The sequence below is a fragment of the Pseudophryne corroboree genome, chromosome 4 (genome assembly GCF_028390025.1).
Source record: "Pseudophryne corroboree isolate aPseCor3 chromosome 4, aPseCor3.hap2, whole genome shotgun sequence".
NCBI classification, from domain to species: Eukaryota; Metazoa; Chordata; class Amphibia; order Anura; family Myobatrachidae; genus Pseudophryne; species Pseudophryne corroboree.
In genome coordinates this window covers 680,879,813-680,897,340 of record NC_086447.1, presented here as the reverse complement: position 1 = coordinate 680,897,340, position 17,528 = coordinate 680,879,813, and the positions used below count along the sequence as shown (strand labels likewise).

Genomic DNA, 17,528 nt, shown 5'->3' with positions numbered 1-17,528 from the left:
TATATGTATATATATATATATATATATATATATATTTTTTTTTTTTTTTTTGTGTGTGAAAGACTACTGGGTTAACTGAATAAATGAGGAATGTTAATCATGGGATTATTGTCAAAGAATTTATCTTAACTGTGACTGATAGACCTGCACAATTGCATTAATAGATATCATAAACAAGACTTGCACAAAAACCATAAAATAGAATTTCTCTAGCATCCATAAGGCATACCTCCCAACTTTTAATCTTTAATAAGAGGGACACAAAAGGGGCGTGTACTAAGAAAGGGGGAGTGGCTTCTCGGGAGGACCCGCGATCGCGAGCCACGCCCCATTTTTGGCACTGAGGGGGCATGCCCAGCGCTCTGTGAGCCGCTGGCAGGCCCCTCTCCCTCTGACTCCAGTGAATAGATGCTGTGCGCACACGCACAGCGTCTATTCACCGCTGCTCTGCTAAGCAGGACAGCGATGACAGGCCCCTCCCAACTGCCACCCCCACCGTGGGACACTGCAGCCTGCGGGTGGGACAGCAGGACAGTCCCACAAAAATCGGGACAGTTGGGAGGTATGCATAAGGGATATTGGGGACAGATTAGTACGATGGGTGTAGACGGGTCAAAAGGAGCCAGTGCACTTTAAATTTCTTGAACTGGGTGTGCTGCCCCCTCCCACAGGCAGTTTAGAAAAAAGTGACTTCAGGAGAGGATGCAAGCTCCAGAGTTTTTCTCTAATTTCATTTAAACTTTTACTTATTTCGGTATGCTGTTTCGGCAACAGCATACCTGTGCCATGGGCGTTAGGGGGGGAGATGGTCACCGGCCTCATGAGGTGCTGAGGACCACCGTCCTGCGGGGCTGTTTGTTCATTGGAGCACCGCGCCTTTGCTGCCGCAGCTTGTCGCACACCCCTAACAGAGCCTGAAGGTGATCGTCGTGGTGAGTACAAACTGGGGCCCCCGCTAGGGGGTCCCCCTGTTCATTTTGCTGCAGAAGCGTGGGTGAGGTGTACGGGTCCCTCCTGGGGGGGACCCGCGGGTGCCCCTGTGTGAGACTGGCGGGAGGTATGTTGTACCAAGCATTTATGTGAGGCTACACAGCCTGTGGAGACATAGGGGTATATGCAATTGCGGTCGAATTCCCGAAAATGTCAAAAAACGGGACATTTTCGCCCCAAAAAAAATTTCGACAATGCAATACAGTACTTTTCGCCAAAAAAACGGCCATTCCAAATGCGACTTTTTGAAAATCGACATTTGTCAAATTCGACATTTCTGCAATGGTACAAATGCGGCATTTCGACAAAAGTATATTCAATTGAAGATTGTAAATTCGACAACAGTGCTTTTAGACAGTAAATTCGTCATTTTCAATCCGCCACACTTTGCTGGCGGAATCTAATAAAAAAATTTAAAAACATGTTTTTTGTGTGTTTTTTTTATTGGTAATTGCATATCTATTTATATTAGAAGGGATTAGGTACTTGGTTTGTCTATTTAGGAGGCACAAGTATTATTTACATATTTTTAAAAATATTATATATATATATATATATATATATTTATATATTTTATGGAATGGTGAAAAAATCAGAAAAAAAATGCGTGGGGTCCCCCCTCCTAAGCATAACCAGCCTCGGGCTCTTTGAGCCGGTCCTGGTTGCCAAAATACGGGGGGGGAAATGACAGGGGATCCCCCGTATTTTAACAACCAGCACCGGGCTCTGCGCCTGGTCCTGGTGCAAAAAATACGGGGGACAAAAAGAGTAGGGGTCCCCCGTATTTTTTGTACCAGCACCGGGCTCCACTAGCTGGACAGATAATGCCACAGCCAGGGGTCACTTTTATACAGCGCCCTGCGGCCGTGGCATTAATTACCCAACTAGTCACCCCTGGCCGGGGTACCCTGGAGGAGTGGGGACCACTTCAATCAAGGGGTCCCCCCCAGCCACCCAAGGGCCAGGGATGAAGCCCAAGGCTGTCCCCCCCATCCAAGGGCTGCGGATGGGGGGCTGATAGCCATGTGTAAAAATGTAAGAATATTGTTTTTTGCAGAAGAACTCCCCCGCAAGCCGGTACTTGGAGAACCACAAGTACCAGCATGCGGGGGGAAAGAGGGGCCCGCTGGTACCTGTAGTTCTACTGCAAAAAAAATACCCAAATAAAAACAGGACACAGACACCGTGAAAGTATAACTTTATTACATACATGCCGACACACATACTTACCTCTGGTCACGTCTCCAATGTCGACGTCCGGGGTACCTGAAAATAAAATTATACTCACCTGATCCAGTGTCCAGTTCTTTTATTATAATCCACGTACTTATCAAAACAAAAAAACGCATTTACCCGAACCAGACGGACTGAAAGGGGTCCCATGTTTACACATGGGACCCCTTTCCCCGAATGCAGAGACCCCCTGAGAGTACTGTCACAGAGGGTCCCTTCTGCCAATCAGGAAGCGCCACTTCGTGGCACTCTCCTGATTGGCTGTATGCGCGTCGGAGCTGTCAGACGCGCATCGCACAGCCCCCTCCATTATCTTCAATGGTGGGAACTTTGCGGTCAGCGGTGAGGTCACCCGCGGTCAGCGGCTGACCACGGGTAACCCCACCGCTGACCGCAAAGTTCCCACCATTGAAACTAATGGAGGGAGCTGTGCGATGCGCTGTCTGCCAGCTCAGACGCGCAAAGCCAATCAGGAGAGTGCCACGAAGTGGCGCTTCCTGATTGGCAGAAGGGACCTTCTGTGACAGGAGTCACGGGGGTCTCTGCATTCGGGGAAAGGGGTCCCATGTGTAAACATGGGACCCCTTTCAGTCCGTCTGGTTCGGGTAAATGCATTTTTTTGTTTTGCCAAGTACGTGGATTACAATAAAAGAACCGGACACTGGATCAGGTGAGTATAATTTTATTTTCAGGTACCCCGGACGTCGACATTGGAGACGTGGCCAGAGTCGGCATGTATGTAATAAAGTTATACTTTCACGGTGTCTGTGTCCTGTTTTTATTTGGGTATTTTTTTTGTAGTAGAACTACAGGTACCAGCGGGCCCGTTTCCCCCCCACATGCTGGTACTTGTGGTTCTCCAAATACCGGCTTGCGGGGAGGCTTGCTGGGACTTGTAGTTCTTCTACAAAAAAAACAATATTCTTACATTTTCAACAAGGCTATCAGCCCCCCATCCGCAGCCCTTGGATGGGGGGGGGACAGCCTCGGGCTTCACCCCTGGCCCTTGGGTGGCTGGGGGGTACCCCTTGATTGAAGGGGTCCCCACTCCTCCAGGGTACCCCGGCCAGGGGTGACTATTTGGGTATTTAATGCCACGGCCGCAGGGCGCTGTATAAAAGTGACCCCCCGGCTGTGGCATTATCTGTCCAGCTAGTGGAGCCCGGTGCTGGTACAAAAAATACGGGGGACCCCTACTCTTTTTGTCCCCCGTATTTTTTGCACCAGGACCAGGCGCAGAGCCCAGTGCTGGTTGTTAAAATACGGGGGATCCCCTGTCATTTTTCCCCCCGTATTTTGGCAACCAGGACTGGCTCAAAGAGCCCGAGGCTGGTTATGCTTAGGAGGGGGGACCCCACGCAAAGTTTTTTACAGTTTTTTTCCGTTTTTTAAACATTTTTAAAAATCTAATCAAAATCCGTCAAATCGGCCGTTTTTTCGACAGCGGGACTGTCGAATTTGTTTTTTATTGAATATGTCGAATTCCGGCACCCACCTGCCGGAATTCGACGGTCGAATTGTGTCGAATTTAAAAACGGGTGAAAAAGTGCCGCAATTCGCCCGGAATTGCATATACCCCCATAGCCAGTATAAAACGTATTAGTAGCTCCGGCGCCATAGCGAGGGGCGGAGCTACCTCAGAGTGGGCTCAGCGGCATTTTTGCGCCTTCCTCTGCATAAGCAGCAGCTGCCTCATATAGCTCCTCCAAATGGTCACAGGATCACTGGTACCGGGTGTAGAGGGGTAGAGCCACTATTAGGGTACAGTTTACATTCCTCTGGGGAATTTTCTGTACAGCAGTATAACTGTTATATATTACTACATAAAACACTGACAGTCTCACTGGGGCTGTACAGCGTTGGGTGCGCTGGTGTCCTCTCTTCTGTGTCTTCTCTCACATGCAATAGGGCAGGCTTGTATTGTTTTCAGTCTGTGTTGTATGTGTATTGTTTTTGTATTTCATTATGGTGAAACAGAAGTCATGCAATGTGTGTAATATCAGATTCTCCCCTATTTCATCAGGCTCCATACACTGCGAGCAGCATAGTCAGTCATCACAAAATGCTGATAACAACATGGGGGGGGAGTCCAGAACCTTCCTGGCTGGGGGCTATAAAAACTATGATGTCGGATATGTCATCTCAGCTCACTGCCAATGCCAACAAAACACAAGAACTGCAACAAGCAGTAGCTAGCCTAACTGCCAAGGCTGATGCTTCCCATCCCCCGCTGTCTACTACAGGTGCACAAAAATGTGCTTTACCTAGTCTTATCAGATTCTGATGATGATGTACAGGTGGATGGGGATGATGGGGATCCCATTAGTGGGGATTCCACCGCTACACAGGGTATTGAACCCCTCATATTGACCATACGGGATGTGTTAAAGCTCCCCCTGGAGGACGCTACTAATCAGCAGTCATTTTTCCTCCTTCAAGACAAACTGACAGTCACCTTTCCTGATTCTAAGGAATTGGAGGATTTATTTAAATTAGCCTGGAAAAATCCAGATAAAAAATATCAGGTGTCCAAAAGGTTTTTAAATACCTTCCCATTTGCCCCTGAAGGCAGGAAATTTTGGGAAGAATCTCCAGCAGTAGACGTCTCAGTCTCTCGCCTTTCTAAAAAGGTGGTGCTCCCTGCTCCGGGCTCTTTTACGGTAAAGGACCCGGGGGATAGGAAAATTGAGACCACTCTGAAATCTATCTACATTGCTGCAGGTGTAGCTCAAAGACTGGTCATTGCTGGTTGCTGGATGACACATGCCATTCATACATGGGCTACTCAGATTCAGGAGGGTCTTTCGGGTGATATGACCTTGTTTTCTACTGTAACTTTCCTAAAACACATTCAGGACATGGCAAGAGTCCTCTGTGACTCCCTTAAAGAGATTGTCAAAATAAATTCTAGAACCACTGCTATGGCTGTGTCTAGGGAGGCCAATCCCGGGATCGGGATTGGCGGGATCCCGGGATTTGGGCCCAAAAATGCCGGGATTTGAATCCCGGGATTGGAGCATCCAATCCCTGGATTCACGGGATTACACTGCGCATGTGCGGGAGGGAGTGTGTGTAAGTAATACTACTAACACTTAGGCGGGAAGCAGCCATAGACGAACGCTGAACGCGGCGGCACTTCAAATGTGGCGCCGGCCGCCAGCCAATCAGAGCTGGCGGACCGGCAGCCAATCAGGGAAGCTGTCGCGGTAGCCAATCAGGAGCGACTGCTGCGGCCGCTTCCCTGATTGGCTGCTGGTCCGCCAGCTCTGGTTGGCTGGCGGCCGGCGCTTCATTTGAAATGCCGCCGCATTCAGTGTGTCCATGGCTGGTGCCCACCTAATGGTAAGTGGTACTTACACCCACCCTTCCTCCCGCTACCAACCCTCCCCGCTACCTACTGTACATCCTCCCACCCAGCTACCTACACCCTCCCGCCCAGCTACCTACACCCTCCCGCCAAGCTACCTACACCCTCCGCACCGCTATCTATACCCTCCCGCCCAGCTACCTACCCCCTCCCTCCCTTCCCCACCGCTACCTACACCCTCCCGCACCACTACCTGCCCTCCAGCGCTGCTCCCTACACCCTTCTTCACTGATACCTACTGCAATCACGGGATCCCGGGATTGGCCTCCCTAGCTGTGTCTGCACGCAGAGCCATCTGGTTGCATCAGTGGATGGCAGATGCTGACTCCAAACATAATGTGGAATCTCTTCCCTTCACAGGTGAATGTCTCTTCGGAGCTGAATTGGATGCATGGATCTCCAAAGCTACTGCTGGGAAATCCACGTTTCTTTCTTCTGGGACTCCGCCTGCTAGGCGTACCTACCCAGGACCGTCTACTTAGTCCTTTCGGTCCTCGAGATTTCATTCTAGGGCCAGGGTGTCTCCAATGCAGCTAGAGACTCCAGAGGTAAGCCTAAGAAATCAGCCGTTGCTGGCTCTCAGGAACAGAGCACCAGTTCAGCTTCCACAAAGACTTCGGCATGACGGTGCCCACCCACCCCGAGGGGATCTTGTGGCGAGAGCTCAGTTACGTCACTACAGCCACGTCTGCTATGGTTCCTGACAAGATGCCTGGGTAAGGGATCTTACCTCTCAGGCTACAAACTGGAGTTCGACGGTGCTCCTACCCAACGGATTTTCAAATCAGGCTTGCCCGTTTTGGAAGATATGCATGTTACGCTACTACTGGCCATCGACAAGTTGGTCCAGTCCCAGGTCATTGTTCCAGTACCCCTGCTACAGCAAGGACAAGGTTACTACTCCGGTCTGTTTGTAGTGCCAAAACCAGACGGGTCTGTGAGACCCATTTTGAATCTGAAGTCCTTGAATCCTTACCTGAAGGTTTTCAAATTCAAGATGGAATCTTTGAGAGCAGTGATCATGGGCCTGGAACAACAGGAATTCCTTGTGTCCCTGGATATTACAGACACCTACCTACATATCCCATTTTGACCTCCTCATCAGGCCTATCTGCAGTTCGCAATACTGAACGATTACTACCAGTTTCAGGCGTTGCCCTTCAGCCTGTATACAGCTCCAAGTGTGTTCACGAAGGTGATGGCGGAAATTATGTTCCAGCTCAGAGTACAGGGGGTCAACATTGTCCCTTACCTGGAAGATCTCCTGATAAAGCAAGTTCCAGGGAGCTTCTACTGCTCCATACAGATCGCACTATCCAACTTCTGTCTCACCACGGGTGGATCCTCAATCTACAGAAGTCTCAAATGGAACTGTCTCAAAGGCTCCTGTTTCTCGGTATGATACTGGATACTGTAGCTCAGAGAGTGTTCCTCCCAGAGGACAAGGTGAGAACACTTCAAGAGATGGTTCGCATGGTTCTCTAACCTGCTCGAGTTTTCATTCATCTTTGCATAAAATTGTTGGGAAAAATGGCAGCCTCGTATGAGGCGATACAGTTCGGAAGGTTCCGTGCCAGACCCTTCCAAGTGGACATCCTGAACAAGTGGTCCGGTTGACATCTTCAGATGCACCGGATGATTCAGCTGTCACCCCAGGCCAGGATTTCACTCCTGTGGTTACAGTCTTCCTATCACTGACCTGGTTTGGGATTGTTGTGGACTTGGGGTATCTTCCGAAGATCGGGAAGAGGAACCGCAACTGGGCCGCAACAGAGATGGCCGAATGTAGGTTTTCCTCATACAGGATTCGGACAGCAGGCAGGAGGCACGTGTTGGGTATTGAAGATCTCCTGAAAAACAAGAACTTGAAAGGGCTGATGAATCCTATGCAGACAGATGATAATGAACGTGGCTGGAGAACAGGAAGATTGAAAGTAGTAACCGTGACTGGAATGCACGGTGCGGAAGCCTGTGTTTGCTGGACGCACAGTAAATTAGAGGTACACCACGCGGAAGGCACTGACTGTGCAAGAAGATACAGAAGTGCTTGGCGGCACTGATGTGCTGGAGACACGGAGGTGATTGGAGGCACGGAGGTGCTTGAGGCACGGAGGTGCTTGAGGCACGGAGGTGCTTGGAGGCACGGAGGTGCTTGGAGGCACGGAGGTGCTGGAGGCACTGAGGTGCTTGGAGGCACGGAGATGCTCGGAGGCACGGAGGTGCTGGAGGCACGGAGGTGCTGGAGGCACGGAGATGCTCGGAGGCACGGAGATGCTCGGAGGCACGGAGGTGCTCGGAGGCACAGAGATGCTCGGAGGCACGGAGGTGCTCGGAGGCACAGAGGTGCTGAAGGCACAGAGGTGCTGAAGGCACGGAGGTGCTTGGAGGCACGGAGGTGCTGGAGGCACGGAGGTGCTGGAGGCACGGAGGTGCTTGGAGGCATGGAGATGCTCAGAGGCGCGGAGGTGCTGGAGGCACGGAGATGCTCAGAGGCACGGAGGTGCTGGAGGCACGGAGGTGCTTGGAGGCACGGAGGACTGGCGATCACCACTCCTGGGGAACTGATGATACTCAGGCACTGATGCAGGGCCTGGCGCCTGAATTTATACTTCCCACCACCATCTGGTTGGTGGGAAGTGCCTGATGACGTCACCCGCCCAGACGCCGGGCCGAGTGACGGGAGCCGGGAGCCGCCAGCGAGGACGGCCGCAGAGAGGACCAGCGCGCCCGGAGAGGTAAGTAAGGCGGATGGGGCGGCGGCGTGACAGTACCCCCTCCTCTAGGGGTGGCCCATGGACACTTCCCAGGTTTCGTAGGGTGCTTGGCATGGAAGATCCGGATTAGTGGAGGAGCTGAGACCTTTGAAGCTCCTATCCAACTTCTCTCCTCAGGACCATAACCTTTCCATTCTACCAGATATTGCAGGTTCTTATGAAGATAACGAGAGTCCAGAATAGTTTTGATCTCGAAGTCTGTCCCAGTTTCAGTTTCTACCGAAGTGGGGCTTGAGGGCTTAGAATGAAAACGATTAAGGATGAGAGGACGAAGGAGAGAAACATGAAAGGCATTCGGTATGCGTAGATGAGAAGGTAATCCCAACTTGCAGACCACAGGATTCAGGATTTGTAGCACAGGGTATGGACCGATGAACCTTGGGGTGAACTTCATGGTGAATACCTTTAGCCGGAGGTTACGTGTGGAAAGCCATACCCTGTCACCAACCTTGTATTGAGGAGCGGCTCGCCGTTTCTTGTCCGCGAAGAACTTGTATCGGACAGAAACCTTTTTAAGACTAGCATGAACCTTACTCCAAATTTGTCTGAAGTGTAGTAGAGTGGAAGTCACAGCTGGAACCTCTCCTGTTGGAAGAATTGGTAATTCCGGAACTTGTGGGTGGAAGCCATAGTTGATGAAGAACGAGAGATTCGCCAGTGGAAGAATGAAATGAATGGTTATGTGCAAACTCTGCCCAAGGCAATAACTCTACCTAGTTGTCCTGTGAAGGGGAGAGATACAGGCGGAGGAAAGTCTCCAAGTCTTGATTGACTCGTTCCGTTTGCCCATTAGTTTGGGGGTGATAAGCGGATGAAAACTTAAGTTTAATTTGTAAGGCCGAGCAGAGAGCTTTCCAAAACCTTGCAGTGAACTGAACCCCTCGATCAGAGACTATTTCTTGAGGCAACCCATGCAACCGAAAATGTTCTCGGACAAATATTAGAGCTAACTTAGGAGCTGTCGGCAGACCAGTCAATGGAATAAAGTGCGCCATCTTGAAAAACGGTCGACGATCACCCAGACAGTGTTGTAACCTTTGGAACAGGGCAAGTCGGTGACGAAGTCCATGGAAATGTGAGTCCAGGGTTTCATAGGAATGGACAGAGGACGAAGCAACCCAGCAGGAGGTAGGCGATGAGATTTATGCTGTGTACACTGTGGACAAGAATTAACGTAATCCTGTACATCCTTCCTCATGGAGTCCCACCAGTAAGATCTTTGCAGAAACTTGTACATCTTCTGGGCGCCGGGATGACCGGAAAACATGGAGATATGGGCCCACTGTAGTATCCTCGACCGGAAATTAGCTGGTACGGACATTCTTCCTGGGGTAGGATCTGGAGTAGTTGAGGCAGCGGAGACAGAAATTGGATTCAGAATTAAACTCCGCTCAAAAGAATCCTCTTCATCTGTGGGAGTTTGTGAACGGGACAGTGCATCCGCTTTAGTATTGAAAGTCCCGGCTCGGTACTTGATAACATAAGAAAATCGAGTGAAGAAGAGTGCCCATCTAGCTTGGTGAGGATTCAAGCACTGTGCGGTTTTTATATACAACAAATTTTTGTGATCAGTGTAAATGGTAATCACATGTTTGGCCCCTTCTAAGAGATATCTAAATTCTTCCAAGGCAGATTTAATTGCCAAGAGTTCCTGGTCTCCAATAGTGTAATTTCGTTCGGCTGGAGAGAATTTACGAGAGTGGAAGCCACACGGATGTAATCTCTTATCTGAGGAGTACTGAGAGAGAACGGCCCCAACTCCGACCGAGGATGCGTCAACTTCTAGGAAGAAAGGTTCCTCGAAATTTGGTTGTTGGAGTACTGGAGCGGACATAAAAGCCGATTTCAAGTGGGAAAAAGCCTCTATGGCTTCGGGAGGCCACAAACCCGGGTTGGAACCCTTTCTCGTCAAGGCGGTAATGGGCGCAACAATGGTGGAGAAACTTCTAATGAATTTTCTATAATAGTTCGCAAAACCCAGGAATCTTTGTATTGCTTTCAAGGAGAGTGGCTGTGCCCAGTCCCGAATGGCGGAAAGTTTCTCCGGGTCCATGCGAAGCTCCGTCCCCGAGATGATATAACCGAGGAACGGTATTGATGTTACTTCGAAGGTACACTTGGATATCTTGGCATAGAGATGATTCTCACGTAAACGGCGGCGTACCTCTTTGACCTGTGTCTTGTGTTCAGCAAGATCTTTGGAAAAAATCAGTATGTCATCCAAATATACCACGACACTTAGGTATAACATGTCTCGGAAGATTTCGTTGACGAATCCCTGGAAGACAGCAGGAGCATTGCTAAGATCGAACGGCATCACCAGATACTCATAATGCCCATCCCGGGTATTGAAGGCGGTCTTCCATTCATCTCCCTCTCTGATGCGTATAAGGTTATAGGCCCCCCTCAAATCGAGCTTGGAAAAAACGTGGGCACCACGAACTCTATCAAATAGCTCTGTGATCAGGGGCAAGGGGTATTTATTTTTGATGGTAATATCATTTAGGCCGCAGTAGTCGATACATGGTCTTAACCCCCCGTCCTTCTTTTTCACGAAGAAGCCCGCTCCAGCCGGGGAGATAGAGGGGCGAATGGATCCCTTGTGAAGATTGGACTTGATATAGTCTGACATAGCTTGTGTCTCTGGAAGGGACAGAGGATAAATGCGACCCCGGGGCGGCATTTTCCCTGGGATGAGGTCAATGGGGCAGTCCCAAGACCTATGGGGTGTTAACTGGTCAGCCGCCTGTTCCGAGAACACATCCTTGAACTCTTGATACGCCTCTGGGATAAGTTCTTTCTCCGCCTTGGTAGAAACACGAAGCAGACAGACAGGGGTGAGACAGTTAGCGTGACAAAAAGAACTCCAAGACCGAATCTGTGCGGTCTTCCAATCGATATGGGGATTGTGAATTTTGAGCCAAGGCATTCCGAGAACCAGATCGTGATGCATTTCCGGAATCACCAGGAACTCCAAATATTCTTGATGTAGAGCCCCGACCAGTAGTTTAACTGGAACCGTGCGCCCTGTTATGATACCCTTGGATATCCTAGTACCATTGATAGCTGTCAAAGAAATAGGCCGTACGATGGGCCGTACTTCCAAATTCAGGCTTTGGACACAGAGAGAAGAAACGAAATTCCCCGCAGCCCCGGAGTCCAACCGGGCTTCAAAAGACTTGGAAGTAACCTTGGTGGTTAACGATACAGGGAGCAAACAGTCCGAAGTCGGAGAAGATTTGGTCGTAACCCCCAACTTGACTCCTCCGGAACAAGCTAGGCCTGCCCGTTTCCCGGACGGGATTTGCAGGACTTGATGAAGTGACCCGCAGCTCCGCAGTACAGACAGAGTTTACCCTCATGATGACGCTGTCGCTCTTCCGGAGACAATCGGGATCGGTTAATCTGCATGGGTTCGTCCGGACTTGGGACCACCGCTTGCCTTGCAGGGGGAAGCCGGAACCTAGAACGATCCGATCGACTACGTTCACCTCCACGTTCCTGCATCCGGAGATCTACCTTGACGCAGAGAGAGATCAATTCCTCTAAAGAATCCGGAAGCTCCCGAGTGACCAACTCATCCTTCAGGCGATCAGAGAGACCGTTCCAGAAGCAGCTCTCAGAGCCTCATTATTCCAGCGAAGTTCAGAGGCAATGGTTTGAAAATGAACCACATACTGACCCACGGATCGGGAGCCTTAACGGATGCCGGGCTCGTCAAAAATTATTCGAAAAGACGTGATGAATTCGGGGTAATTGGAAACCAGTGAATCAGAACGTTCCCATAATGGAGACACCCAATCCAAGGCAGATCCTTCCAGCAGAGAAATAATACATGCCACCTTGGACCGGTCTGTAGGAAAGTTATGTGCAAGTAGCTCGAAATGTACCTCGCATTGGTTTAGAAAAACACGACAATTTTTAGGATTCCCATTATAACGGGACGGAGTAGGCAGCTGAAGGCGCGGAGTGGCACCGGCCGATGGCTGAACATTGCTGGAAGCAGCAACTGGTGCGGCTACGGGAACTGGTGCTGCAATTTCAGAGGCTAGGGATGCTTGAATCTGATCCAGACGCCCGGACAACTCCTGGAGGTACTGCATCACCTGACCTTGTGCCGCTTCCTGACTTTGTACTCGGGAAGCCAGATTCTGGATAGCACTTGATTCCGTGTTCCGATCCCCCGGGTCCATGAGGCCTGAGTATACTATCACTGACCTGGTTTGGAATTGTTGTGGACTCGGGGTATCTTCCGAAGATCGGAAGAGGAACCACAACTGGGCCGCAACAGAGATGGCCGAATGTAGGTTTTCCTCATACAGGATTCGGACAGCAGGCAGGAGGCACGTGTTGGGTATTGAAGATCTCCTGAAAAACCAGAACTTGAAAGGGCTGATGAATCCTCTGCAGACAGATGATAATGAACGTGGCTGGAGAACAGGAAGATTGAGAGTAGTAACCGTGACTGGAATGCACGGTGCGGAAGCCTGTGTTTGCTGGACGCACGGTAAATTAGAGGTACAGGACGTGGAAGGCACTGACTGTGCAAGGAGATACAGAAGTGCTTGGCGGCACTGAGGTGCTGGAGACACGGAGGTGCTTGAGGCACGGAGGTGCTCGGAGGCACGGAGATGCTCGGAGGCACGGAGGAGCTGAAGGCACGGAGGTGCTTGGAGGCACGGAGGTACTGGAGGCACGGAGGTGCTTGGAGGCACGGAGATGCTCTGAGGCACAGAGGTGCTGGAGGCACGGAGGTGCTTGGAGGCTCGGAGGTTCTGGAGGCACGGAGATGCTCAGAGGCACAGAGGTGCTGGAGGCGCGGAGATGCTCGGAGGCACGGAGGTGCTGGAGGCACAGAGATGCTCGGAGGCACGGAGGTGCTGGAGGCACGGAGGTGCTTGGAGGCACGGAGATGCTCTGAGGCACGGAGATGCTCGGAGGCACGGAGATGCTCGGAGGCACGGAGGTGCTGGAGGCACGGAGAAGCTCGGAGGCACGGAGGTGCTGGAGGCACGGAGATGCTCGGAGGCACGGAGGTGCTGGAGGCACGGAGGTGCTAGGAGGCACGGAGGACTGGCGATCACCACTCCTGGGGAACTGATGATACTCAGGCACTGATGCAGGGCCTGGCGCCTGAATTTATACTTCCCACCACCATCTGGTTGGTGGGAAGTGCCTGATGACGTCACCCGCCCAGACGCCGGGCGACGGGAGCCGCCAGCGAGGACGGCCGCAGAGAGGACCAGCGCGCCCGGAGAGGTAAGTAAGGCGGATGGGGCGGCGGCGTGACACTTCCAACCTGCTGGAAGGTTGACGTTTCGGAATTCCGGATTGGATACTCCTCACGAGGGATGCGAGCATGAGAGGATGGGGAGCTGTCACCCAGGGGGCGCAGTTCCAGGACAGGTGGTCTGCCCAAGAAGCCCTACTTTCGATCAACATTCTGGAACTTCGGGCTGTCTACAATGCTCTGATTCAAGACTCCCCTCTACTCAGGGATCAGGCGATCCAGGTTCAGTCGGACAACGCCACGGCAGTGGCATACATCAATCGACAGGGAGGGACAAAAAGCAGGACCTGCATGTGAGAAGTGTCAAAATACTTCTCTGAAAGAAATGCAAGAGTGCTGTCTGCAATTTTCATTGCAGCGGACTTCCTGAGTCACCACGACATCCACCCGGGGGAGTGGGGATTACATCCTCAGGTTTTTAAACAGACTGTTGACTGGTGGGGATACCCGCAGATCGACATGATGGCGTCTCACCTCAACAAGAAACTTCACTGCTACTGCTCGCGAACCAGAGATCTTCAGGCGAGTGCAGTGGATGCGCTGACGTCGCCTTGGCCTTACCGGCTGGTCTACCTATTCCCTCCAATTCCGTTGATCCCAAGGGTGCTCCAGCGGATCACACATCACAAAGTACAAGCAATCCTGATTGCACCCGATTGGCCCCGTAGGGCGTGGTACGCAGCTCTTCTGGACATGTCCATAGAAGACCCTTGGGCTCTGCCGCTAAGAAAGGATCTTCTTCAGCAAGGGCCGTTCATCTACCCGGACTTACGGCGGCTTCATTTGACGGCATGGAAGTTGAGCAGAACATCCTAGCTCACAAAGGGCTTTCCAAAAAAGTCGTTGCCACTATGCTGCAAGCCAGAAAACCTGTGATGTCAAAACACTATCATCATATCTGGAGGAGATATGTCTCTTGGTGCGAGGAATGCACGCATCAGCCTGCATAGTTTCACTTGGGACATATTCTCCGTTTCCCGCAGGCTGGTGTGGATAAGGGATTACGTCTGGGTTTTCGTTAAGGTCCAGATTTCAGCTCTCTCAATTTTCTTTCAGAAGAAATTAGCTGTGTTGCCAGAAGTTCAGACCTTCTTACAAGAGGTACTATACATACAACCTCCCTTTGTGCCACCTACGGCACCCCGGCCTTTGGATGTAGTGTTGAAATTGCTACAGTCCTCCTGGTTTGAGCCTCTGATGATGGTAGAAGACAAGTACCTCACATGGAAGACAGTGATGTTATTGGCCCTGGCTTCTGCTAGACGCATCTCAGAATTGGGGGCCTTATCGTGTAAAAGTCCCTACTAGGTCTTTTACGAGGACAGAGCAGAGCTCCGGACTAGACAGCAGTTCCTGCCGAAGGTTGTCTCCGCATTCCACCTGAATCAACCTATTGTGGTTCTGTCCTGTTCTGACGCTTCGGCTCCTCCGGAGTCTTTGGATGTTGTGCGTGCTTTGAAGATCTATGTCAGGCGCACTGTTCGGGTCAGGAAGATGGATTCCTTATTTGTGCTTTATGATGCGCAGAAAAAGGGTTGTCCTGCTTCAAAGCAGACCATTGCTCGATGGATTAGGCTTACTATCCAACAGGCCTATGTGTCGGCAGCCTCTCCTGTTCCTCAGTCTCTGAAGGCCCACTCTACAAGGTCAGTGGGCTCTTCCTGGATGGCTGCCCGTGGAGTCTCGGCCTTGCAACTCTGCTGAGCGGCTACCTGGTCGGGAAAGAACACTTTTGTAAAATTCTACAAATTTGATACCCTGGCCAAAGAGGATACCCAGTTTGGGCAAGCGGTGCTGCAGCAATCTCTGTTTAGAAGAGTGGAACTTTCCCTGTGTCACGTCACCAAAGGGATTGTGGTGCCATCTCATAGATCTTTCCAAAATATTTACCTTCCTAAGGGATCATAGAATGTGAGATTTCCTTAGCAGGGCCCTATTCCCTCATGTGCTTTGCCTTCCCTTACTATCATCTACTCCATAATCCCTACCACGACACCTAACCCTCGATTTCTGCTGTCCTGCTGCTTATTTGAGTGTAATGACCACTGATGCAGCAATGTTCAGAAACCATGTACTTGTCCTGCAATGTCTTGTACTGTAAGTCACCATTTTCTTGTTCTGCTCATTTGTTTATGTACTTTGTTAGGCACTGCGGAACCCTTGTGGCCCCCACATAAAGTAAGAATAATATTAATAATAGTTTGTCTTTATTATAATCATCAGCTTTGAACACTTCAGGAAAAAAGTTTTTATAATACCAGGCACCAATCAAATACTCAATATCCGTAGTTTCCTGCTGCTCCCAATGGAGGCTTACTCATCCTCCTTGAGATACTAAACAAAAGCAAATACAGTATATAAATACAGTATGGAAGCGCTGCAGACTAGGATTCGTTTATAGTCAGGAGACTATTTATTTCATCATCTCCTACAGATTATAAAACACATCAACACAAACAATAATATAGCAATAAAAATATGAAAAAGCTGGATGGCTTATACTTGATCTAATATGGATTTATATTAAATACTTTCATTCTTAATCAAAAAATACCATCACTTTAAGAAAAATATTGTATTTCCTGCCTGTATATATACCTCTAGGTCTGGTCAATATATTATATCAATCTGTGCAAGATTTATGGTGCCCATAGACTTGTGAGATAATCGGTGCTAACCTTCGATTTCGACCGCATCTATGAGAGAAATCGAAGGATTGTATGCACATTTCAGGTACCTTTCGACGTGATGTGCGGGCACGCCGGTTGAATCTCACATCTCAAGATAGTATGTGCTGCACTTAATATTTATCGAATCGCAGTGCGATCACATGTGTTTTTAAAAACACATGCTATATATCGCACTGCGGTGTGTGATGGCCACTCCCACTCGGCGGTGACGTGCCCATCACGTGATTACCATGTGATCTATCGCATGATCGCATGGTATTCACTTTGGCAGTTCAGGTGCGATTTCATCGCACCTGAACTGCCGGTGCGATGCCCTGCGATGTCGCGTCGCGGGGCATTGCACAAGTGTATGGGCACCATTACTTTGAAACACACAGTGTGCCTCAAAGTAAATCTTGCACAGATTGATATACTATATTGACCAGACCTAGAGGTATATATACAGGTAGCAAATACAAACATTTTCTTAAAGTGACTTTATTTTTTTTATTTTTTTTGCTATGGTTACGAATGAAAGTATTCTGTATAAATCCATATTAGATCAAGTATAAGCCATCCAGATTTTTCATATTTTTATTGCTATATTATTGTTTTTTGGTGATGTGTTTTAATAAATTATGTGTTTAATAAAGTGGGAAAACAATAGTCAACAGTGTGTTCCAGCTAAATATGATGTTTCTCATTGTGATAATGAGGGGAATTTACCACATTACATTAATCTCACATTCTCTTTGCAAAAGTATGTTTTGTTTTATAGTTTAAAAAAAAATACATATGGTTCCCAGATAATTAAAGTAAATATGGTGCCATTTTACCAAACCTGGTGTATTTTACCTGGCAATCAATGAGCTGTGTCTCCACATCCATGGGTTCTTCAAAAGCAAGCAACACATTGTCCAATGTAGCCCTGGCGCTGAGCAGCCAGAGATCCAGCTCGTCTGCTTCACTGCGGTACCTCTGCAGGGCTTGCTCATGGCGCAGCTCTTCCAGCTGTTCATTCAATTTCTCCTAATGACATAATTTGTGTCAGTTTCCTGTCACTTCTGAATATATTCCTATGGCAAACACCTGAGTGCCAACTATAGCAAGGTCAGGAGTAACCACACATACTGTAGCTAGATTCTGTTGGTATTCTATGGTGGTTTTATTTTTAAAGAGCATGGTTGGTTCCCACTAGGACACAG

At 49.6% G+C, this 17,528-nt stretch overlaps 1 protein-coding gene across 15 annotated transcripts in view; it reads right to left on the bottom strand.

Moving 5' to 3' along the window:
• Window positions 1–17,528, bottom strand: part of SYNE1 (spectrin repeat containing nuclear envelope protein 1) — a 965,679-nt gene that overhangs the window by 220,236 nt on the left and 727,915 nt on the right. For all 15 annotated transcript variants that reach the window (XM_063917854.1, XM_063917860.1, XM_063917859.1 and 12 more), the window contains one exon: window positions 17,179–17,352. In XM_063917854.1, the coding sequence (XP_063773924.1) occupies window positions 17,179–17,352 (174 nt within the window). The remainder of the gene's footprint in view (window positions 1–17,178; window positions 17,353–17,528) is intronic.